The 25,200-nt window shown below is 47.6% G+C and overlaps 1 protein-coding gene across 1 annotated transcript in view; it reads left to right on the top strand.

Moving 5' to 3' along the window:
• Positions 1 to 19,320, top strand: part of LOC135574987 (collagen alpha-1(XIV) chain-like) — a 139,931-nt gene extending 120,611 nt beyond the window's left edge. The window contains exons 11-12 of the mRNA XM_065027126.1: positions 12,176 to 12,253; positions 19,170 to 19,320. Of these exons, the coding sequence (XP_064883198.1) occupies positions 12,176 to 12,253; positions 19,170 to 19,292 (201 nt within the window). The 3' untranslated portion in view covers positions 19,293 to 19,320. The remainder of the gene's footprint in view (positions 1 to 12,175; positions 12,254 to 19,169) is intronic.
• The last annotated feature ends 5,880 nt before the right edge of the window (positions 19,321 to 25,200 follow it).

The raw sequence follows: 25,200 nt of genomic DNA on the forward strand, positions 1-25,200 counted from the left end.
TCTATAACAACACCCTACAGCCTCTATAACAACACCATACAGCCTCTATAACAACACCCTACAGCCTCTATAACAACACCCTACAGCCTCTATAACACCACAACAACACCATACAGCCTTTATAACAACACCATACAGCCTCTATAACAACACCCTACAGCCTCTATAACAACACCATACAGCCTCTATAACAACACCATACAGCCTCTATAACACCACCATACAGCCTCTATAACACCACCACACCACCATACAGCCTCTATAACAACACCCTACAGCCTCTATAACAACACCATACAGCCTCTATAACAACACCATACAGCCTCTATAACAACACCCTACAGCCTCTATAACAACACCATACAGCCTCTATAACAACACCATACAGCCTCTATAACAACACCATACAGCCTCTATAACAACACCCTACAGCCTCTATAACAACACCCTACAGCCTCTATAACACCACCATACAGCCTCTATAACACCACAACAACACCATACAGCCTTTATAACAACACCATACAGCCTCTATAACACCACAACACCACCATACAGTCTCTATAACAACACCATACAGCCTCTATAACAACACCCTACAGCCTCTATAACAACACCATACAGCCTCTATAACAACACCATACAGCCTCTATAACAACACCATACAGCCTCTATAACACCACCCTACAGCCTCTATAACAACACCCTACAGCCTCTATAACACCACCATACAGCCTCTATAACACCACCATACAGCCTCTATAACACCACAACAACACCATACAGGCTCTATAACAACACCATACAGTCTCTATAACACCACAACACCACCATACAGTCTCTATAACACCACCACACCACCATACAGCCTCTATAACACCACCACACCACCATACAGCCTCTATAACATCACCACACCACCATACAGCCTCTATAACACCACCACACAGTCTCTATAACACCACACCACCATATAGCCTCTATAACAACACCCTACAGCCTCTATAACACCACAACAACACCATACAGCCTCTATAACAACACCCTACAGCCTCTATAACAACATCATACATCCTCTATAACAACACCATTACAGCCTCTATAACACCACAACAACACCCTACAGCCTCTATAACAACACCCTACATCCTCTATAACAACACCCTACAGCCTCTATAACACCACAACAACACCATACAGCCTCTATAACAACACCCTACAGCCTCTATAACAACACCCTACATCCTCTATAACAACACCATTACAGCCTCTATAATCCCACAACAACACAGTCCCGGTCCTCCTCACTGGGATCAATGTGACCCAAGATGTCAGGACAGGAAATAAGATGAGGAGCATTCTTTGTTAGATGCATAATAGTTGCGTGATGATTTCTGTGCAGCTCTGAGGGTAGATGAATGGACTGCTTTGCAACTATGTGAGAATGTATTATTTAATTATTTCTGGAGACAGTCTGATGAAAAGAAAGTGCTTGAAACAGCATTTTAAGGGAATTGGTGGAAAGAAAGAAAAGTCTCCCGGGATGTTTGACAATTAATTCTCAGTTTATTGTCCTTTTAAAGTGGTGAGGCTTTTCATATTTCCTCAGCAGTTTCATCTCATCGATGTGTAATTCCATAAGTAATACATTTAATTTATTTTAGCCTAGTGTTTAAAAGGGATTCACTCTCTCAGTGAAAGTGCATTCCCACTGGGCACAGACGTCAATTCAACGTCTAATCCACATTGGTTCAATGTAATTTCATTGAAATGACGTGGAAACAACGTTGATTCAACCCGTGTGCCCAGTGGGGTTGTGTGTATGTACATTTAAGTCATTCAGTTCACCATCATTGAGCAGAAAGACAGTCACCATTACGCAGCCTGTTGAGCAGACAGTCACCATTACACAGCCTGTTGAGCAGATAGTCACCATTACACAGCCTGTTGAGCAGATAGAGTCACCATTACACAGCCTGTTGAGCAGACAGACAGTCACCATTACACAGCCTGTTGAGTAGACAGACAGTTACCATTACACAGCCTGTTGAGCAGACAGTCACCATTACACAGCCTGTTGAGTAGACAGACAGTTACCATTACACAGCCTGTTGAGCAGACAGTCACCATTACACAGCCTGTTGAGTAGACAGACAGTCACCATTACACAGCCTGTTGAGCAGACAGTCACCATTACACAGCCTGTTGAGCAGACAGACAGTCACCATTACACAGCCTGTTGAGTAGACAGACAGTTACCATTACACAGCCTGTTGAGTAGACAGTCACCATTACACAGCCTGTTGAGCAGACAGTCACCATTACACAGCCTGTTGAGCAGACAGTCACCATTACACAGCCTGCTGAGTAGACAGACAGTCACCATTACACAGCCTGTTGAGCAGATAGTCACCATTACACAGCCTGTTGAGCAGACAGTCACCATTACACAGCCTGCTGAGTAGACAGACAGTCACCATTACACAGCCTGTTGAGCAGATAGAGTCACCATTACACAGCCTGTTGAGCAGATAGTCACCATTAAACAGCCTGTTGAGCAGATAGTCACCATTACACAGCCTGTTGAGCAGTCACCATTACACAGCCTGTTGAGCAGATAGTCTCCATTACACAGCCTGTTGAGCAGACAGTCACCATTACACAGCCTGTTGAGTAGACAGTCACCATTACACAGCCTGTTGAGCAGATAGTCACCATTACACAGCCTGTTGAGCAGTCACCATTACACAGCCTGTTGAGCAGATAGTCTCCATTACACAGCCTGTTGAGCAGACAGACAGTCACCATTACACAGCCTGTTGAGCAGACAGTCACCATTACACCGCCTGTTGAGTAGACAGTCACCATTACACAGCCTGTTGAGCAGACAGTCACCATTACACAGCCTGTTGAGCAGATAGTCTCCATTACACAGCCTGTTGAGCAGACAGACAGTCACCATTACACAGCCTGTTGAGCAGACAGAGTCACCATTACACAGCCTGTTGAGCAGATAGTCACCATTACACAGCCTGTTGAGCAGATAGTCACCATTACACAGCCTGTTGAGCAGACAGAGTCACCATTACACAGCCTGTTGAGCAGACAGACAGTCACCATTACACAGCCTGTTGAGCAGACAGAGTCACCATTACACAGCCTGTTGAGCAGACAGACAGTCACCATTACACAGCCTGTTGAGCAGACAGTCACCATTACACAGCCTGTTGAGTAGACAGACAGTTACCATTACACAGCCTGTTGAGTAGACAGTCACCATTACACAGCCTGTTGAGCAGACAGTCACCATTACACAGCCTGTTGAGCAGACAGACAGTCTCCATTACACAGCCTGTTGAGCAGACAGACAGTTACCATTACACAGCCTGTTGAGTAGACAGACAGTTACCATTACACAGCCTGTTGAGCAGATAGTCACCATTAAACAGCCTGTTGAGCAGACAGTCACCATTACACAGCCTGTTGAGCAGACAGTCACCATTACAGCCTGTTGAGCAGATAGTCACCATTAAACAGCCTGTTGAGCAGACAGTCACCATTACACAGCCTGTTGAGCAGACAGTCACCATTACACAGCCTGTTGAGCAGACAGACAGTCACCATTACACAGCCTGTTGAGTAGACAGTCTCCATTACACAGCCTGTTGAGCAGACAGACAGTCACCATTACACAGCCTGTTGAGCAGACAGTCACCATTACACAGCCTGTTGAGTAGACAGTCACCATTACACAGCCTGTTGAGTAGACAGTCTCCATTACACAGCCTGTTGAGCAGACAGACAGTCACCATTACACAGCCTGTTGAGCAGACAGTCACCATTACACAGCCTGTATAACAGTCACCATTACACAGCCTGTTGAGCAGATAGTCACCATTACACAGCCTGTTTTGTAACAGTCTCCATTACACAGCCTGTTGAGCAGACAGACAGTCACCATTACACAGCCTGTTGAGCAGACAGTCACCATTACACAGCCTGTTGAGTAGACAGACAGTCACCATTACACAGCCTGTTGAGTAGACAGTCACCATTACACAGCCTGTTGAGCAGACAGTCACCATTACACAGCCTGTTGAGCAGATAGTCACCATTACACAGCCTGTTGAGCAGTCACCATTACACAGCCTGTTGAGCAGATAGTCACCATTACACAGCCTGTTGAGCAGACAGAGTCACCATTACACAGCCTGTTGAGTAGACAGTCTCCATTACACAGCCTGTTGAGCAGACAGACAGTCACCATTACACAGCCTGTTGAGCAGACAGTCACCATTACACAGCCTGTTGAGCAGACAGTCACCATTACACAGCCTGTTGAGTAGACAGACAGTCACCATTACACAGCCTGTTGAGCAGACAGTCACCATTACACCGCCTGTTGAGTAGACAGTCACCATTACACAGCCTGTTGAGCAGACAGTCACCATTACACAGCCTGTTGAGCAGATAGTCACCATTACACAGCCTGTTGAGCAGATAGTCTCCATTACACAGCCTGTTGAGCAGACAGACAGTCACCATTACACAGCCTGTTGAGCAGACAGAGTCACCATTACACAGCCTGTTGAGCAGACAGACAGTCACCATTACACAGCCTGTTGAGTAGACAGTCTCCATTACACAGCCTGTTGAGCAGACAGACAGTCACCATTACACAGCCTGTTGAGCAGACAGACAGTCACCATTACACAGCCTGTTGAGCAGACAGTCACCATTACACAGCCTGTTGAGTAGACAGACAGTTACCATTACACAGCCTGTTGAGTAGACAGTCACCATTACACAGCCTGTTGAGCAGACAGTCACCATTACACAGCCTGTTGAGCAGACAGACAGTCTCCATTACACAGCCTGTTGAGCAGACAGACAGTTACCATTACACAGCCTGTTGAGTAGACAGACAGTTACCATTACACAGCCTGTTGAGCAGATAGTCACCATTAAACAGCCTGTTGAGCAGACAGTCACCATTACACAGCCTGTTGAGCAGACAGTCACCATTACACAGCCTGTTGAGCAGATAGTCACCATTAAACAGCCTGTTGAGCAGACAGTCACCATTACACAGCCTGTTGAGCAGACAGTCACCATTACACAGCCTGTTGAGCAGACAGACAGTCACCATTACACAGCCTGTTGAGTAGACAGTCACCATTACACAGCCTGTTGAGTAGACAGTCTCCATTACACAGCCTGTTGAGCAGACAGACAGTCACCATTACACAGCCTTTTGAGCAGACAGTCACCATTACACAGCCTGTTGAGTAGACAGTCACCATTACACAGCCTGTTGAGTAGACAGTCTCCATTACACAGCCTGTTGAGCAGACAGACAGTCACCATTACACAGCCTGTTGAGCAGACAGTCACCATTACACAGCCTGTTGAGTAGACAGTCACCATTACACAGCCTGTTGAGCAGATAGTCACCATTACACAGCCTGTTTTGTAGACAGTCTCCATTACACAGCCTGTTGAGCAGACAGACAGTCACCATTACACAGCCTGTTGAGCAGACAGTCACCATTACACAGCCTGTTGAGTAGACAGACAGTCACCATTACACAGCCTGTTGAGTAGACAGTCACCATTACACAGCCTGTTGAGCAGACAGTCACCATTACACAGCCTGTTGAGCAGATAGTCACCATTACACAGCCTGTTGAGCAGTCACCATTACACAGCCTGTTGAGCAGATAGTCACCATTACACAGCCTGTTGAGCAGACAGAGTCACCATTACACAGCCTGTTGAGTAGACAGTCTCCATTACACAGCCTGTTGAGTAGACAGTCTCCATTACACAGCCTGTTGAGCAGACAGACAGTCACCATTACACAGCCTGTTGAGCAGACAGTCACCATTACACAGCCTGTTGAGCAGACAGTCACCATTACACAGCCTGTTGAGTAGACAGACAGTCACCATTACACAGCCTGTTGAGCAGACAGTCACCATTACACAGCCTGTTGAGCAGATAGTCACCATTACACAGCCTGTTGAGTAGACAGTCACCATTACACAGCCTGCTGAGTAGACAGAGTCACCATTACACAGCCTGTTGAGCAGACAGTCACCATTACACAGCCTGTTGAGTAGACAGTCACCATTACACAGCCTGCTGAGTAGACAGAGTCACCATTACACAGCCTGTTGAGCAGTCACCATTACACAGCCTGTTGAGCAGACAGACAGTCACCATTACACAGCCTGTTGAGCAGATAGTCACCATTACACAACCTGTTGAGCAGACAGTCTCCATTACACAGCCTGTTGAGCAGACAGACAGTCACCATTACACAACCTGTTGAGCAGACAGTCTCCATTACACAGCCTGTTGAGCAGACAGACAGTCACCATTACACAACCTGTTGAGCAGACAGTCACCATTACACAGCCTGTTGAGCAGACAGTCACCATTACACAGCCTGTTGAGTAGACAGACAGTTACCATTACACAGCCTGTTGAGTAGACAGTCACCATTACACAGCCTGTTGAGCAGACAGTCACCATTACACAGCCTGTTGAGCAGACAGACAGTCTCCATTACACAGCCTGTTGAGCAGACAGACAGTCACCATTACACAACCTGTTGAGCAGACAGTCTCCATTACACAGCCTGTTGAGCAGACAGACAGTCACCATTACACAACCTGTTGAGCAGACAGTCACCATTACACAGCCTGTTGAGCAGACAGTCACCATTACACAGCCTGTTGAGTAGACAGACAGTTACCATTACACAGCCTGTTGAGTAGACAGTCACCATTACACAGCCTGTTGAGCAGACAGTCACCATTACACAGCCTGTTGAGCAGATAGTCACCATTACACAGCCTGTTGAGCAGATAGTCTCCATTACACAGCCTGTTGAGCAGACAGACAGTCACCATTACACAGCCTGTTGAGCAGACAGAGTCACCATTACACAGCCTGTTGAGCAGACAGACAGTCACCATTACACAGCCTGTTGAGTAGACAGTCTCCATTACACAGCCTGTTGAGCAGACAGACAGTCACCATTACACAGCCTGTTGAGCAGACAGACAGTCACCATTACACAGCCTGTTGAGCAGACAGTCACCATTACACAGCCTGTTGAGTAGACAGACAGTTACCATTACACAGCCTGTTGAGTAGACAGTCACCATTACACAGCCTGTTGAGCAGACAGTCACCATTACACAGCCTGTTGAGCAGACAGACACCATTACACAGCCTGTTGAGCAGACAGACACCATTACACAGCCTGTTGAGTAGACAGACAGTCCATTACACAGCCTGTTGAGCAGATAGTCACCATTAAACAGCCTGTTGAGCAGACAGTCACCATTACACAGCCTGTTGAGCAGACAGTCACCATTACACAGCCTGTTGAGCAGATCACCATTAAACAGCCTGTTGAGCAGATGTCACCATTACACAGCCTGTTGAGCAGACAGTCACCATTACACAGCCTGTTGAGCAGACAGACAGTCACCATTACACAGCCTGTTGAGTAGACAGTCACCATTACACAGCCTGTTGAGTAGACAGTCTCCATTACACAGCCTGTTGAGCAGACAGACAGTCACCATTACACAGCCTGTTGAGCAGACAGTCACCATTACACAGCCTGTTGAGTAGACAGTCACCATTACACAGCCTGTTGAGTAGACAGTCTCCATTACACAGCCTGTTGAGCAGACAGACAGTCACCATTACACAGCCTGTTGAGCAGACAGTCACCATTACACAGCCTGTTGAGTAGACAGTCACCATTACACAGCCTGTTGAGCAGACAGTCACCATTACACAGCCTGTTGAGCAGATAGTCACCATTACACAGCCTGTTGAGCAGTCACATTACACAGCCTGTTGAGCAGATCACCATTACACAGCCTGTTGAGCAGACAGAGTCACCATTACACAGCCTCAGTCTCCATTACACAGCCTGTTGAGTAGACAGTCTCCATTACACAGCCTGTTGAGCAGACAGACAGTCACCATTACACAGCCTGTTGAGCAGACAGTCACCATTACACAGCCTGTTGAGCAGACAGTCACCATTACACAGCCTGTTGAGCAGACAGACAGTCACCATTACACAGCCTGTTGAGCAGACAGTCACCATTACACAGCCTGTTGAGCAGATAGTCACCATTACACAGCCTGTTGAGTAGACAGTCACCATTACACAGCCTGCTGAGCAGACAGAGTCACCATTACACAGCCTGTTGAGCAGACAGTCACCATTACACAGCCTGTTGAGTAGACAGTCACCATTACACAGCCTGCTGAGTAGACAGAGTCACCATTACACAGCCTGTTGAGCAGTCACATTACACAGCCTGTTGAGCAGACAGACAGTCACCATTACACAGCCTGTTGAGCAGACAGTCACCATTACACAACCTGTTGAGCAGACAGTCACCATTACACAGCCTGTTGAGCAGACAGACAGTCACCATTACACAGCCTGTTGAGCAGACAGTCACCATTACACAGCCTGTTGAGCAGACAGACACCACCATTACACAGCCTGTTGAGCAGATAGTCACCATTACACAGCCTGTTGAGCAGACAGTCACCATTACACAGCCTGTTGAGTAGACAGACAGTCACCATTACACAGCCTGTTGAGTAGACAGTCACCATTACACAGCCTGTTGAGCAGACAGTCACCATTACACAGCCTGTTGAGCAGACAGACAGTCACCATTACACAGCCTGTTGAGCAGACAGTCACCATTACACAGCCTGTTGAGCAGACAGTCACCATTACACAGCCTGTTGAGCAGACAGACAGTCACCATTACACAGCCTGTTGAGCAGACAGTCACCATTACACAGCCTGTTGAGCAGACAGTCACCATTACACAGCCTGTTGAGTAGACAGACAGTTACCATTACACAGCCTGTTGAGTAGACAGTCACCATTACACAGCCTGTTGAGCAGACAGTCACCATTACACAGCCTGTTGAGCAGACAGTCACCATTACACAGCCTGTTGAGCAGATAGTCACCATTACACAGCCTGTTGAGCAGACAGACAGTCACCATTACACAGCCTGTTGAGCAGACAGTCACCATTACACAGCCTGTTGAGCAGACAGACAGTCACCATTACACAGCCTGTTGAGTAGACAGTCACCATTACACAGCCTGTTGAGTAGACAGACAGTCACCATTACACAGCCTGTTGAGCAGACAGTCACCATTACACAGCCTGTTGAGCAGATAGTCACCATTACACAGCCTGTTGAGTAGACAGACACCATTACACAGCCTGTTGAGTAGACAGAGTCACCATTACACAGCCTGTTGAGCAGACAGTCACCATTACACAGCCTGTTGAGCAGACAGACAGTCACCATTACACAGCCTGTTGAGCAGACAGACAGTCACCATTACACAGCCTGTTGAGTAGACAGACAGTCACCATTACACAGCCTGTTGAGCAGATAGTCACCATTACACAGCCTGTTGAGCAGACAGACAGTCACCATTACACAGCCTGTTGAGCAGACAGTCACCATTACACAGCCTGTTGAGCAGATAGTCACCATTAAACAGCCTGTTGAGCAGACAGTCACCATTACACAGCCTGTTGAGCAGACAGTCACCATTACACAGCCTGTTGAGCAGACAGTCACCATTACACAGCCTGTTGAGTAGACAGTCACCATTACACAGCCTGTTGAGTAGACAGTCTCCATTACACAGCCTGTTGAGCAGACAGACAGTCACCATTACACAGCCTGTTGAGCAGACAGTCACCATTACACAGCCTGTTGAGCAGACAGTCACCATTACACAGCCTGTTGAGTAGACAGTCACCATTACACAGCCTGTTGAGCAGACAGACAGTCACCATTACACAGCCTGTTGAGCAGACCATTACAGTCACCATTACACAGCCTGTTGAGCAGATAGTCACCATTACACAGCCTGTTTTGTAGCCTCCATTACACAGCCTGTGAGCAGACAGACAGTCACCATTACACAGCCTGTTGAGCAGACAGTCACCATTACACAGCCTGTTGAGCAGACAGACAGTCACCATTACACAGCCTGTTGAGCAGATAGTCACCATTACACAGCCTGTTGAGCAGACAGTCACCATTACACAGCCTGTTGAGCAGATAGTCACCATTACACAGCCTGTTGAGCAGTCACAGACACAGCCTGTTGAGCAGATCACCATTACACAGCCTGTTGAGCAGACAGTCACCATTACACAGCCTGTTGAGTAGACAGTCACCATTACACAGCCTGTTGAGTAGACAGTCACCATTACACAGCCTGTTGAGCAGACAGACAGTCACCATTACACAGCCTGTTGAGCAGACAGTCACCATTACACAGCCTGTTGAGCAGACAGTCACCATTACACAGCCTGTTGAGCAGACAGACAGTCACCATTACACAGCCTGTTGAGTAGACAGTCACCATTACACAGCCTGTTGAGCAGATAGTCACCATTACACAGCCTGTTGAGCAGATAGTCACCATTACACAGCCTGTTGAGCAGACAGAGTCACCATTACACAGCCTGTTGAGCAGACAGTCACCATTACACAGCCTGTTGAGTAGACAGTCACCATTACACAGCCTGTTGAGCAGAGTCACCATTACACAGCCTGTTGAGACAGTCACCATTACACAGCCTGTTGAGCAGACAGACAGTCACCATTACACAGCCTGTTGAGCAGATAGTCACCATTACACAGCCTGTTGAGCAGACAGTCACCATTACACAGCCTGTTGAGCAGACAGTCACCATTACACAGCCTGTTGAGCAGACAGTCTCCATTACACAGCCTGTTGAGCAGACAGACAGTCACCATTACACAGCCTGTTGAGCAGACAGTCACCATTACACAGCCTGTTGAGCAGACAGTCACCATTACACAGCCTGTTGAGTAGACAGACAGTCACCATTACACAGCCTGTTGAGCAGACAGTCACCATTACACAGCCTGTTGAGCAGACAGTCACCATTACACAGCCTGTTGAGCAGACAGACAGTCACCATTACACAGCCTGTTGAGCAGACAGACAGTCACCATTACACAGCCTGTTGAGCAGACAGTCTCCATTACACAGCCTGTTGAGCAGACAGACAGTCACCATTACACAACCTGTTGAGCAGACAGTCACCATTACACAGCCTGTTGAGCAGACAGTCACCATTACACAGCCTGTTGAGCAGACAGTCACCATTACACAGCCTGTTGAGTAGACAGTCACCATTACACAGCCTGTTGAGCAGACAGTCACCATTACACAGCCTGTTGAGCAGACAGACAGTCTCCATTACACAGCCTGTTGAGCAGACAGACAGTCTCCATTACACAGCCTGTTGAGTAGACAGATAGTCACCATTACACAACCTGTTGAGTAGACAGATAGTCACCATTACACAACCTGTTGAGCAGACAGTCTCCATTACACAACCTGTTGAGCAGATAGTCACCATTACACAGCCTGTTGAGCAGACAGACAGTCACCATTACACAGCCTGTTGAGCAGATAGTCACCATTACACAACCTGTTGAGCAGACAGAGAGGTGTCATCATACCTCACAGACCACGGTGTAGACCACGGTGTAGACCACGTGTAGAATACTGTGTAGAACATTGTGTAGACCACGGTGTAGAACATTGTGTAGACCACGGTGTAGAACACGGTGTAGAACATTGTGTAGACCACGGTGTAGAACACTGTGTAGAACATTGTGTAGACCACGGTGTAGAACACTGTGTAGACCACAGTGTAGAACACTGTAGAACATTGTGTAGACCACGGTGTAGAACACTGTGTAGAACATTGTGTAGACCACGGTGTAGACCATTGTGTAGACCACAGTGTAGAACATTGTAGAACATTGTAGACCACAGTGTAGACCACAGTGTAGACCACGGTGTAGATTACAGTGTAGAACACTGTGTAGACCACAGTGTAGACCACGGTGTAGATTACAGTGTAGAACACTGTGTAGACCACGGTGTAGACCACAGTGTAGACCACGGTGTAGACCACAGTGTAGACCACAGTGTAGACCACGGTGTAGACCACGGTGTAGAACTATGTATACCATAAGTGTGTTGCAATGTCATGCCAATATGAACTCTTTCTCTGTGTATTTGTTCTCTGTGTGTGTATAGTTCCAGATCCAGATGTTTGACATTATCTGCAGCGCGTCCTGGGCCAGTCGAGACAAGTGCTGTGAGCTCCCTGGACTGGTAAGAACAACTGCCTTTTAACCAACCATTCAAACAATCAACAGACCAAAAACCAACAGACCAACAGTCAACAACCAACAGACCAATCAACCATTTAAACAACCAACTATTTAAACGTCCAACCATTTAAATGACCAACCATTTAAACGACCAACAGACCAACAACCAACAAACCAACAAACCAACAACCAACAGACCAACCAACCATTTAAACAGCCAACCATTTAAACAGCCAACCATTTAAACAACTAATCAACTAATCAAACGACCAACAGACCAACAACCAACAAACCAACAGACCAACCAACCATTTAAACAACCATCCATTTAAATGACCAACCATTTAAACGACCAACAGACCAACAACCAACAGACCAACCAACCATTTAAACAACCAACCAACTAATCAACCAGACAACCGTTAAGCCATTCAAACACCAAACAACTAGTCTCGCGAGCCATGCTTGAAGTCTGACACTGTAAACAAAAGTCTGTTGAAAAGAAACCATCCATCCAACCCGCCAACTCTCATCCACTCCAAGAAGATGAATAACTAAGAGAGACTTCCAACCCGCCAACTCTAATCCACTCCAAGAAGATGAATAACTGAGAGAAACTACCATCCAACCCACCAACTCTAATCCACTCCAAGAAGATGAATTACTGAGAGAGACTTCCATCCAACCCACCAACTATATTCCACTCCAAGAAGATGAATAACTGAGAGAGACTTCCAACCCACCAACTATATTCCACTCCAAGAAGATGAATAACTGAGAGGAACTACCATCCAACCCAACCATCCAACCCGCCAACTCTAATCCACTCCAAGAAGATGAATAACTGAGATAGACTTCCAACCATCCATCCAACCCGCCAACTCTCATCCACTCCAAGAAGATTAATAACTGAGAGAGACTTCCAACCCACCAACTATATTCCACTCCAAGATAATGAATAACTGAGAGGAACTACCATCCAACCCAACCATCCAACCCACCAACTCTAATCCACTCCAAGAAGATGAATAACTGAGAGAATCTACCATCCAACCCAACCATCCAACCCACCAACTCTAATCCACTCCAAGAAGATGAATAACTGAGAGAGACTTCCAGCCCACCAACTCTAATCCACTCCACGATGATGAATAACTGAGAGAGACTACCATCCAACCCAACCATCCAACCCACCAACTCTAATCCACTCCAAGATAATGAATAACTGAGAGAGACTACCATCCAACCCAACCATCCAACCCACCAACTCTAATCCACTCCACAATGATGAATAACTGTACTCTCAAACCACTGTTCTTTCTCCTCTCTGTACTAAATCCACATAGCCTGCAGGCAGGGTGTTGCTATGTGCTATATGTCAGACAGAACATACCTTCTTTTCTTCTTTTAAGAGTGTATCTAGAACCTAAAAAGGTTCTTCAGCTGTCCCCATAGGAGAACCCTTTGAAGAAATATTTTTGGTTCTAGGTAGAATCCTTTCCACAAAGGATTTACCAGGTAGAACCCTTTTGGGTTCCAGGTAGAATGGAACCCATAAGGGTTACACCTGGTCAGTCCTTTGTGGAAAGGGTTCCACCTGGAACCGAAAAGGGTTATGCTATGGGGACAGCAGTATCATGAGAGACATGTCCAACACTGACCTAGCTAGACCAGACAGTAACATGAGAGACATGTCCAACACTGACCTAGCTAGACCAGACAGTAACATGAGACATGTCCAACACTGACCTAGCTAGACCAGACAGTAACATGAGACATGTCCAACACTGACCTAGCTAGACCAGACAGTATCATGAGAGACATGACCAGGACTGACCTAGCTAGACCAGACAGTATCATGAGACATGACCAGGACTGACCTAGCTAGACCAGACAGTGACATGAGACATGTCCAACACTGACCTAGCTAGACCAGACAGTAACATGAGACATGACCAGGACACTGACCTAGCTAGACCAGACAGTATCATGAGACATGACCAGGACTGACCTAGCTAGACCAGACAGTATCATGAAAGACATGTCCAACACTGACCTAGCTAGACCAGACAGTAACATGAGACATGTCCAACACTGACCTAGCTAGACCAGACAGTATCATGAGAGACATGACCAGGACTGACCTAGCTAGACCAGACAGTATCATGAGACATGACCAGGACTGACCTAGCTAGACTAGACAGTATCATGGGAGACATGACCAGGACTGACCTAGCTAGACCAGACAGTAACATGAGAGACATGACCAGGACTGACCTAGCTAGACCAGACAGTATCATGAGAGACATGACCAGGACTGACCTAGCTAGACCAGACAGTAACATGAGACATGACCAGGACTGACCTAGCTAGACCAGACAGTATCATGAGAGACATGACCAGGACTGACCTAGCTAGACCAGACAGTATCATGAGAGACATGACCAGGACTGACCTAGCTAGACCAGACAGTAACATGAGAGACATGACCAGGACTGACCTAGCTAGACCATACAGTATCATGAGAGACATGACCAGGACTGACCTAGCTAGACCAGACAGTAACATGAGAGACATGTCCAACACTGACCTAGCTAGACCAGACAGTAACATGAGACATGTCCAACACTGACCTAGCTAGACCAGACAGTAACATGAGACATGTCCAACACTGACCTAGCTAGACCAGACAGTATCATGAGAGACATGACCAGGACTGACCTAGCTAGACCAGACAGTATCATGAGACATGACCAGGACTGACCTAGCTAGACCAGACAGTGACATGAGACATGTCCAACACTGACCTAGCTAGACCAGACAGTAACATGAGACATGACCAGACAGTATCATGAGACCCAGGACTGACCTAGCTAGACCAGACAGTATCATGAAAGACATGTCCAACACTGACCTAGCTAGACCAGACAGTAACATGAGACATGTCCAACACTGACCTAGCTAGACCAGACAGTATCATGAGAGACATGACCAGGACTGACCTAGCTAGACCAGACAGTAACATGAGACATGTCCAACACTGACCTAGCTAGACCAGACAGTATCATGAGAGACATGACCAGGACTGACCTAGCTAGACCAGACAGTATCATGAGACATGACCAGGACTGACCTAGCTAGACTAGACAGTATCATGGGAGACATGACCAGGACTGACCTAGCTAGACCAGACAGTAACATGAGAGACATGACCAGGACTGACCTAGCTAGACCAGACAGTATCATGAGAGACATGACCAGGACTGACCTAGCTAGACCAGACAGTAACATGAGACATGACCAGGACTGACCTAGCTAGACCAGACAGTATCATGAGAGACATGACCAGGACTGACCTAGCTAGACCAGACAGTATCATGAGAGACATGACCAGGACTGACCTAGCTAGACCAGACAGTAACATGAGAGACATGACCAGGACTGACCTAGCTAGACCAGACAGTATCATGAGAGACATGACCAGGACTGACCTAGCTAGACCATACAGTATCATGAGAGACATGACCAGGACTGACCTAGCTAGACCAGACAGTATCATGAGAGACATGACCAGGACTGACCTAGCTAGACCAGACAGTATCATGAGAGACATGACCAGGACTGACCTAGCTAGACCAGACAGTATCATGAGAGACATGACCAGGACTGACCTAGCTAGACCATACAGTATCATGAGAGACATGACCAGGACTGACCTAGCTAGACCAGACAGTAACATGAGAGACATGACCAGGACTGACCTAGCTAGACCAGACAGTATCATGAGAGACATGACCAGGACTGACCTAGCTAGACCAGACAGTATCATGAGAGACATGACCAGGACTGACCTAGCTAGACCAGACAGTATCATGACCAGGACTGACCTATGACCAGGACATGACCAGGACTGACCTAGCTAGACCAGACAGTATCATGAGAGACATGACCAGGACTGACCTAGCTAGACCAGACAGTATCATGAGAGACATGACCAGGACTGACCTAGCTAGACCAGACAGTAACATGAGAGACATGACCAGGACTGACCTAGCTAGACCAGACAGTATCATGAGAGACATGACCAGGACTGACCTAGCTAGACCAGACAGTATCATGAGAGACATGACCAGGACTGACCTAGCTAGACCAGACAGTATCATGAGAGACATGACCAGGACTGACCTAGCTAGACCAGACAGTATCATGAGAGACATGACCAGGACTGACCTAGCTAGACCAGACAGTATCATGAGAGACATGACCAGGACTGACCTCGCTAGACCAGACAGTATCATGAGAGACATGACCAGGACTGACCTAGCTAGACCAGACAGTATCATGAGAGACATGACCAGGACTGACCTAGCTAGACCAGACAGTAACATGAGACATGTCCATGGCCTACATGACATGGCCTACCTTCAAACTCAGTGCCTCTTTGCTTGACATCATGGGAAAATCAAAATAAATCAGCCAAGACCTCAGAAAAAGAATTGTAGACCTCCACAAGTCTGGTTCATCCTTGGGAGCAATTTCCAAATGCCTGAAGGTACCACGTTAATCTGTACAGACAATAGTATGCAAGTATAAACACCATGGGACCACACAGCTGTCATACCGCTCAGGAAGGAGACGTATTCTGTCTCCTGGAGATTAACGTACTTTGGTGCGAAAAGTGCAAATCAATCCCAGAACAACAGCAAAAGATCTTTTGAAGATGCTGGAGGAAACAGGTACAAAAGTATCTGTATCCACAGTAAAACGAGTCCTATATCAACATAACCTGAAAGGCCGCTCAGCAAGGAAGAAGCCACTGCTCCAAAACCGCCATAAAAAAGTCTGGCTTATGGTTTGAAACTGCACATGAGGACAAAGATCATACTTTTTGGAGAAATATCCTCTGGTCTGATTAAACAAAAATAGAACTTTTTGGCCATAATGGAGGAAAAAGGGGGAGGCTTGCAAGCCGAAGAACACCATCCCAACCGTGAAGCACGGGGGTGGCAGCATCATGTTGTGTGGGTCCTTTGCTGCAGGAGGGACTGGTGCAATTCACAAAATAGATAGCATCATGAGGAAGGAAAATTATGTGGTTATATCAAGACATCAGTCAGGAAGTTAAAGCTTGGTCGCAAATGGGTCTTCCAAATGGACAATGACCCCAAGCATACCTCCAAAGTTGTGGCAAAATGGCTTAAGGACAACAAAGTCAAGGTATTGAAGTGGCCATCACAAAGCCCTGACCTCAATCCTATAGAACATTTGTGGGCAGAACTGAAAAAGCGTGTGCGAGCAAGGAGGCCTACAAACCTGACTCAGTTACACCAGCTCTGCCAGGAGGATTGGGCCAGAATTCACCCAACTTAATTGTGGGAAGCTTGTGGAAGGCTACCCGAATTGTTTGACCCAAGTTAAACAATTTGAAGGTGATGCTACCAAATATTAATTGAGTGTATGTAAACTTCTGACCCACTGGGAATGTGATGAAAGAAAAAAAAAAAGCTGAAATCGTTCTCTCTACTATTATTCTGACATTTCACATTCTTAAAATAAAGTGGTGATCCTAACTGACCTAAAACAGAGATTTTTTACTGGGATTGAATGTCAGGAATTGTGAAAAACTGAGTTTAAATGTGTATGGCTAAGGTGTATATAAACTTCCAACTTCAACTGTATATACAGTGTTGTAACTATGTACAAATGTTTCAAGTACAAAAGCCTTTTACAATGGTGTTTGTTCTTCACTGGTTGACCTTTCCTTGTGGGAACAGGTCACAAATCTCTCTGTCTCTCTCTCTCTCTCTCTCTCTGTCTCTCTCTCTCTCTCTCTCTCTCTGTCTTTCTCTCTCTCTCTCTGTCTCTATCTCTCTCTCTCTCTCTCTCTCTGTCTTTCTCTCTCTCTATCTCTCTCTCTCTCTCTCTCTCTGTCTCTCTCTCTCTCTCTCTCTCTCTCTCTCTCTCTCTCTCTGTCTCTCTCTCTGTCCGTCTCTCTCTGTCTCTCTCTGTCTCTCTCTCTCTCTCTCTGTCTCTCTCTGTCTCTTTCTCTCTTTCTCTTTCTCTCTCTGTCTCTCTCTGTCTCTCTCTCTCTCTCTCTCTGTCTCTCTCTGTCTCTCTCTGTCTCTCTCTCTGTCTCTCTCTGTCTCTCTCTCTCTCTGTCTCTCTCTCTCTCTCTCTCTCTCTCTCTCTCTCTCTCTCTCTCTCTCTCTCTCTCTCTCTGTCAAGACATCCTAATGACACTTTGTTAGTAACAACTCTACCAAACCCTCCCAAAACCCCATGCTAGGAGATACAGTCCTGTCCTCCTCACAGACCGCTAGCCTGTATTTACTACCGGCCTCCCCGGATCTTTCAAAGCACCTTTTATTATTGGAAAAGGACAATTATTTTAATGATAACTGTGTTTCTAGCTAGCCGGGCCCAGGAGATAGATGTGATGTATGGTGCTGCTGCGAGGCCAGGAGAGAAGAAGAGAGGAGAAAGGTTATTTTTCTCCTGTTGACAGACCGATGGAACAGGGGAGATAGCAACCTGAGGCCTCACAGCACTCCAGCCACACTGGTAACACTGGAGCACTGGACAGAAGGAACTAACTGATAGAGGAACCTGGAAATTGAAAAACGTCCAACCAAGACATTTTAATCTCACCAGGAGAAATACAAAACTGTTTCATTCTCGAACATTTACATAATATCTACAATTCTCACCAAGCTAAGCATTTACCTAAGTATCTCCCATTTGAACCAGATAGCCACCCATTCTGTGACAATAGTTTTTGTTTTCTTTAATTCACAATGTTGTGTTCTGTCCTGTCATGAATCACAAACAGGAAATTGAATTGAGTTGCTGTACGTTCATGTGTGTTTTTTGTTTGTTGAATTGCCTCTGTTTGTCTGTTGTTTTCTGTTGTTCTCCAGAGGCTGGAGGAGGACTGTCCTGCCATGCCCCATGCCTGTAGCTGTTCTCAGGACAGTAAAGGACCTCCCGGACCCACAGGACCTCCCGTAAAGTCCTACTCCTGCCTTTATTTACTGTCTTAGGGAATAGGGTGCCCTTTTAACACACCGTTTAACACCATACAAAATCATCCTAGACAGAAAACAACACATTTAGAGATATCGTTTCTCCAGAGAGCTGTCAAGCAGGCAGGAAAAGAGACTTCAGGGGTCGACAGAAGGAAATCCAAACCAGCCAATCCAAACCAGCCAATCCAAACCAGCCATTCCAAACCAGATACCTGCCGCCCACCAAAAGTCATTTTGGTGAAACATTTCCGGCCTGGGGAGGGTCAATGTCACTTAGTACTGTGGATGTGTCTCCACTACAGGTGGACATTGTTAGGGAAGGACCCCAACAGAGAGAGAGTCTTCATACATTCTGCTGGAGAGAGGGTGGGAGAGAGATGGAGAGAGAGGGGGGGAGAGAGAGGGGAGAGAGAGGGGGGGGAGAGGGGAGAGAGAGCCTTCATACATTCTGCTGGAGAGGGAGAGGGTGGGAGAGAGATGGAGAGAGAGGGGGGAGAGAGATAGAGTCTTCATACATTCTGCTGGAGAGGGAGAGGGTGGGAGAGAGATGGAGAGAGAGGGGGGGAGTCTTCATACATTCTGCTGGAGAGGGAGAGGATGGGGAGAGAGATGGAGAGAGAGGGGGAGGGGGAGAGAGAGTCTTCATACATTTGCTGGAGAGGGAGAGGGTGGGAGAGAGATGGAGAGAGGGGGAGAGGGGGGAGAGAGTCTTCATACATTCTGCTGGAGAGGGAGAGGATGGGAGAGAGATGGAGAGAGAGGGGGGGAGGGGGGGAGAGAGCCTTCATACATTCTGCTGGAGAGGGAGAGGGTGGGAGAGAGATGGAGAGAGAGGGGGGGAGAGATCTTCATACATTCTGCTGGAGAGGGAGAGGGTGGGAGAGAGATGGAGAGAGAGGGGGGGGGAGTCTTCATACATTCTGCTGGAGAGGGAGAGGATGGGAGAGAGATGGAGAGAGAGGGGGGAGAGGGGGAGAGAGAGTCTTCATACATTTTGCTGGAGAGGGAGAGGGTGGAGAGAGATGGAGAGAGGGGGGAGAGGGGAGAGAGAGTCTTCATACATTCTGCTGGAGAGGAGAGGGATGGGAGAGAGATGGAGAGAGAGGGGGGAGAGGGGGAGAGAGAGCCTTCATACATTCTGCTGGAGAGGGAGAGGGTGGGAGAGAGATGGAGAGAGAGGGGGGGGAGAGATAGAGTCTTCATACATTCTGCTGGAGAGGGAGAGGGTGGGAGAGAGATGGAGAGAGAGGGGGGAGTCTTCATACATTCTGCTGGAGAGGGAGAGGATGGGAGAGAGATGGAGAGAGAGGGGGGGGGAGAGGGGAGAGAGAGTCTTCATACATTTTGCTGGAGAGGGAGAGGGTGGGAGAGAGAGGGGAGAGGGGGAGAGAGAGTCTTCATACATTCTGCTGGAGAGGGAGAGGATGGGAGAGATGGAGAGAGAGGGGGAGAGAGGGGGAGAGAGAGCCTTCATACATTCTGCTGGAGAGGGAGAGGGTGGGAGAGAGATGGAGAGAGAGGGGGGGAGAGAGATAGAGTCTTCATACATTCTGCTGGAGAGGGAGAGGGTGGGAGAGAGATGGAGAGAGAGGGGGAGTCTTCATACATTCTGCTGGAGAGGGAGAGGATGGGAGAGAGATGGAGAGAGAGGGGGAGAGAGGGGAGAGAGAGTCTTCATACATTTTGCTGGAGAGGGAGAGGGTGGGAGAGAGATGGAGAGAGGGGGAGAGGGGGAGAGAGAGTCTTCATACATTCTGCTGGAGAGGGAGAGGATGGGAGAGAGATGGAGAGAGAGGGGGAGAGATGGGGGAGAGAGAGAGAGCCTTCATACATTCTGCTGGAGAGGGAGAGGGTGGGAGAGAGATGGAGAGAGAGGGGGGAGAGAGATAGAGTCTTCATACATTCTGCTGGAGAGGAGAGGGTGGGAGAGAGATGGAGAGAGAGGGGGGAGTCTTCATACATTCTGCTGGAGAGGGAGAGGATGGGAGAGAGATGGAGAGAGAGGGGGGAGGGAGGGGAGAGAGTCTTCATACATTTTGCTGGAGAGGGAGAGGTGGGAGAGAGATGGGGGGGGAGAGGGAGAGAGAGTCTTCATACATTCTGCTGGAGAGGGAGAGGATGGGAGAGAGATGGAGAGAGAGGGGGGGAGAGGGGGAGAGAGAGCCTTCATACATTCTGCTGGAGAGGGAGAGGGTGGGAGAGAGATGGAGAGAGAGGGGGAGAGAGAGATAGAGTCTTCATACATTCTGCTGGAGAGGGAGAGGGTGGGAGAGAGATGGAGAGAGAGGGGGAGTCTTCATACATTCTGCTGGAGAGGGAGAGGATGGGAGAGAGATGGAGAGAGAGAGGGGGAGAGGGGAGAGAGAGTCTTCATACATTTTGCTGGAGAGGGAGAGGGTGGGAGAGAGATGGAGAGAGGGGGAGAGGGAGAGAGAGTCTTCATACATTCTGCTGGAGAGGGAGAGGATGGGAGAGAGATGGAGAGAGAGGGGGGAGAGGGGGAGAGAGAGCCTTCATACATTCTGCTGGAGAGGGAGAGGGTGGGAGAGAGATGGAGAGAGGGGGGAGAGAGAGAGAGTCTTCATACATTCTGCTGGAGAGGGAGAGGGTGGGAGAGAGATGGAGAGAGAGGGGGGGGAGAGTCTTCATACATTCTGCTGGAGAGGGAGAGGATGGGAGAGAGATGGAGAGAGAGGGGGGAGGGGGAGAGAGAGTCTTCATACATTTTGCTGGAGAGGGAGAGGGTGGGAGAGAGATGGAGAGAGGGGGGGGGAGAGGGGGAGAGAGAGTCTTCATACATTCTGCTGGAGAGGGAGAGGATGGGAGAGAGATGGAGAGAGAGGGGGAGAGGGGGAGAGAGAGTCTTCATACATTCTGCTGGAGAGGGAGAGGGTGGGAGAGAGATGGAGAGAGAGAGGGGGGAGTCTTCATACATTCTGCTGGAGAGGGAGAGGGTGGGAGAGAGATGGAGAGAGAGGGGGAGAGAGATGGAGAGAGAGGGGGAGAGAGAGAGAGGGAGAGAGAGAGAGAGAGAGAGAGAGAGAGAGAGAGAGAGAGGGAGGGTAGAGGAGAGAGAGAGAGAAACCGAGTTAGAGAGGATAGAGAGAGAGAGAAACCAAGTGAGAGAAAGGAGAGAGAGAGACTGAGTGAGAGAGGATAGAGAGAGAGAGAAACTGAGTGAGAGAAAGGAGAGAGAGAAACTGAGTGAGAGAGGATAGAGAGAGAAACTGAGTGAGAGAAAGGAGAGAGAGAGAAACTGAGAGAGGATAGAGAGAGAGAGAAACTGAGTGAGAGAAAGGAGAGAGAGAGAAACTGAGTGAGATAGGATAGAGAGAGAGAGAGTAGTATGTAGAATGGTTAATCTCACTCCATGCAGCAGTAGAGGGTAGAGAGAGAGAGAGTAGTATGTAGAATGGTTAATCTCACTCCATGCAGCAGTAGAGGGTAGAGAGAGAGAGAGTAGTATGTAGAATGGTTCATCTCACTCCATGCAGCAGCAGAGGGTAGAGGGTAGAGAGAGAGAGAGAGTAGTATGTAGAATGGTTCATCTCACTCCATGCAGCAGTAGAGAGAGAGAGTAGTATGTAGAATGGTTCATCTCACTCCATGCAGCAGCAGAGGGTAGAGGGTAGAGAGAGAGAGAGAGTAGTATGTAGAATGGTTCATCTCACTCCATGCAGCAGTAGAGGGTAGAGAGAGAGTAGTATGTAGAATGGTTAATCTCACTCCATGCAGCAGCAGAGGGTAGAGGGTAGAGAGAGAGAGAGAGTAGTATGTAGAATGGTTCATCTCACTCCATGCAGCAGTAGAGGGTAGAGAGAGAGAGTAGTATGTAGAATGGTTCATCTCACTCCATGCAGCAGTAGAGGGTAGAGAGAGAGAGTAGTATGTAGAATGGTTCATCTCACTCCATGCAGCAGCAGAGGGTAGAGGGTAGAGAGAGAGTAGTATGTAGAATGGTTCATCTCACTCCACACAGCAGCAGAGGGTAGAGGGTAGAGAGTATTATGTAGAATGGTTAATCTCACTCCACGCAGCAGTAGAGGGTAGAGAGTAGAGAGAGTAGTATGTAGAATGGTTCATCTCACTCCATGCAGCAGTAGAGAGTAGAGAGAGAGAGAGAGTAGTATGTAGAATGGTTAATCTCACTCCACACAGCAGTAGAGGGTAGAGAGTAGAGAGAGAGAGAGTAGTATGTAGAATGGTTCATCTCACTCCATGCAGCAGTAGAGGGTAGAGAGTAGAGAGAGAGAGTAGTATGTAGAATGGTTCATCTCACTCCATGCAGCAGTAGAGAGTAGAGGGTAGAGAGAGAGAGAGAGTAGTATGTAGAATGGTTCATCTCACTCCATGCAGCAGTAGAGGGTAGAGGGTAGAGAGAGAGAGAGAGTAGTATGTAGAATGGTTCATCTCACTCCATGCAGCAGTAGAGGGTAGAGGGTAGAGAGAGAGAGAGTAGTATGTAGAATGGTTCATCTCACTCCATGCAGCAGCAGAGGGTAGAGGGTAGAGAGAGAGAGAGAGTAGTATGTAGAATGGTTCATCTCACTCCATGCAGCAGTAGAGGGTAGAGAGTAGAGAGAGAGAGTAGTATGTAGAATGGTTCATCTCACTCCATGCAGCAGTAGAGAGAGAGAGTAGTATGTAGAATGGTTAATCTCACTCCATGCAGCAGTAGAGGGTAGAGAGAGAGAGTAGTATGTAGAATGGTTCATCTCACTCCATGCATTACATTTACATTTAAGTCATTTAGCAGACGCTCTTATCCAGAGCGACTTACAAATTGGTGCTTTCACCTTATGACATCCAGTGGAACAGCCACTTTACAATAGTGCATCTAGGTCTTTTAAGGGGGGGAGGGGGAGAAGGATTACTTTATCCTATCAGGTATTCCTAAAGAGGTGGGGTTTCAGGTGTCTCCGAATGGTTCATCTCACTCCATGCAGCAGTAGAGGGTAGAGAGAGAGAGTAGTATGTAGAATGGTTCATCTCACTCCATGCAGCAGTAAAGGGTAGAGAGAGAGAGAGAGAGTAGTATGTAGAATGGTTAATCTCACTCCACGCAGCAGTAGAGGGTAGAGAGTAGAGAGAGAGTAGTATGTAGAATGGTTCATCTCACTCCATGCAGCAGTAGAGGGTAGAGAGAGAGAGAGAGAGTAGTATGTAGAATGGTTCATCTCACTCCATGCAGCAGTAGAGGGTAGAGAGAGAGAGAGAGTAGTATGTAGAATGGTTCATCTCACTCCACGCAGCAGTAGAGGGTAGAGAGAGAGAGTAGTATGTAGAATGGTTCATCTCACTCCATGCAGCAGTAGAGGGTAGAGAGAGAGAGAGAGAGTAGTATGTAGAATGGTTAATCTCACTCCACGCAGCAGTAGAGGGTAGAGAGAGAGAGTAGTATGTAGAATGGTTAATCTCACTCCATGCAGCAGTAGAGGGTAGAGAGAGAGAGAGAGAGAGAGTAGTATGTAGAATGGTTAATCTCACTCCATGCAGCAGTAGAGGGTAGAGAGAGAGAGAGAGAGTAGTATGTAGAATGGTTCATCTCACTCCATGCAGCAGTAGAGGGTAGAGAGAGAGAGAGAGAGAGTAGTATGTAGAATGGTTCATCTCACTCCATGCAGCAGTAGAGGGTAGAGGGTAGAGAGAGAGAGAGAGTAGTATGTAGAATGGTTCATCTCACTCCACGCAGCAGTAGAGGGTAGAGAGTAGAGAGAGAGAGTAGTATGTAGAATGGTTCATCTCACTCCATGCAGCAGTAGAGGGTAGAGGGTAGAGAGAGAGAGAGAGTAGTATGTAGAATGGTTCATCTCACTCCATGCAGCAGCAGAGGGTAGAGGGTAGAGAGAGAGAGAGAGTAGTATGTAGAATGGTTCATCTCACTCCACGCAGCAGTAGAGGGTAGAGAGTAGAGAGAGAGAGT

Source organism: Oncorhynchus nerka, linkage group LG14 (assembly GCF_034236695.1).
Source record: "Oncorhynchus nerka isolate Pitt River linkage group LG14, Oner_Uvic_2.0, whole genome shotgun sequence".
NCBI lineage: Eukaryota > Metazoa > Chordata > Actinopteri > Salmoniformes > Salmonidae > Oncorhynchus > Oncorhynchus nerka.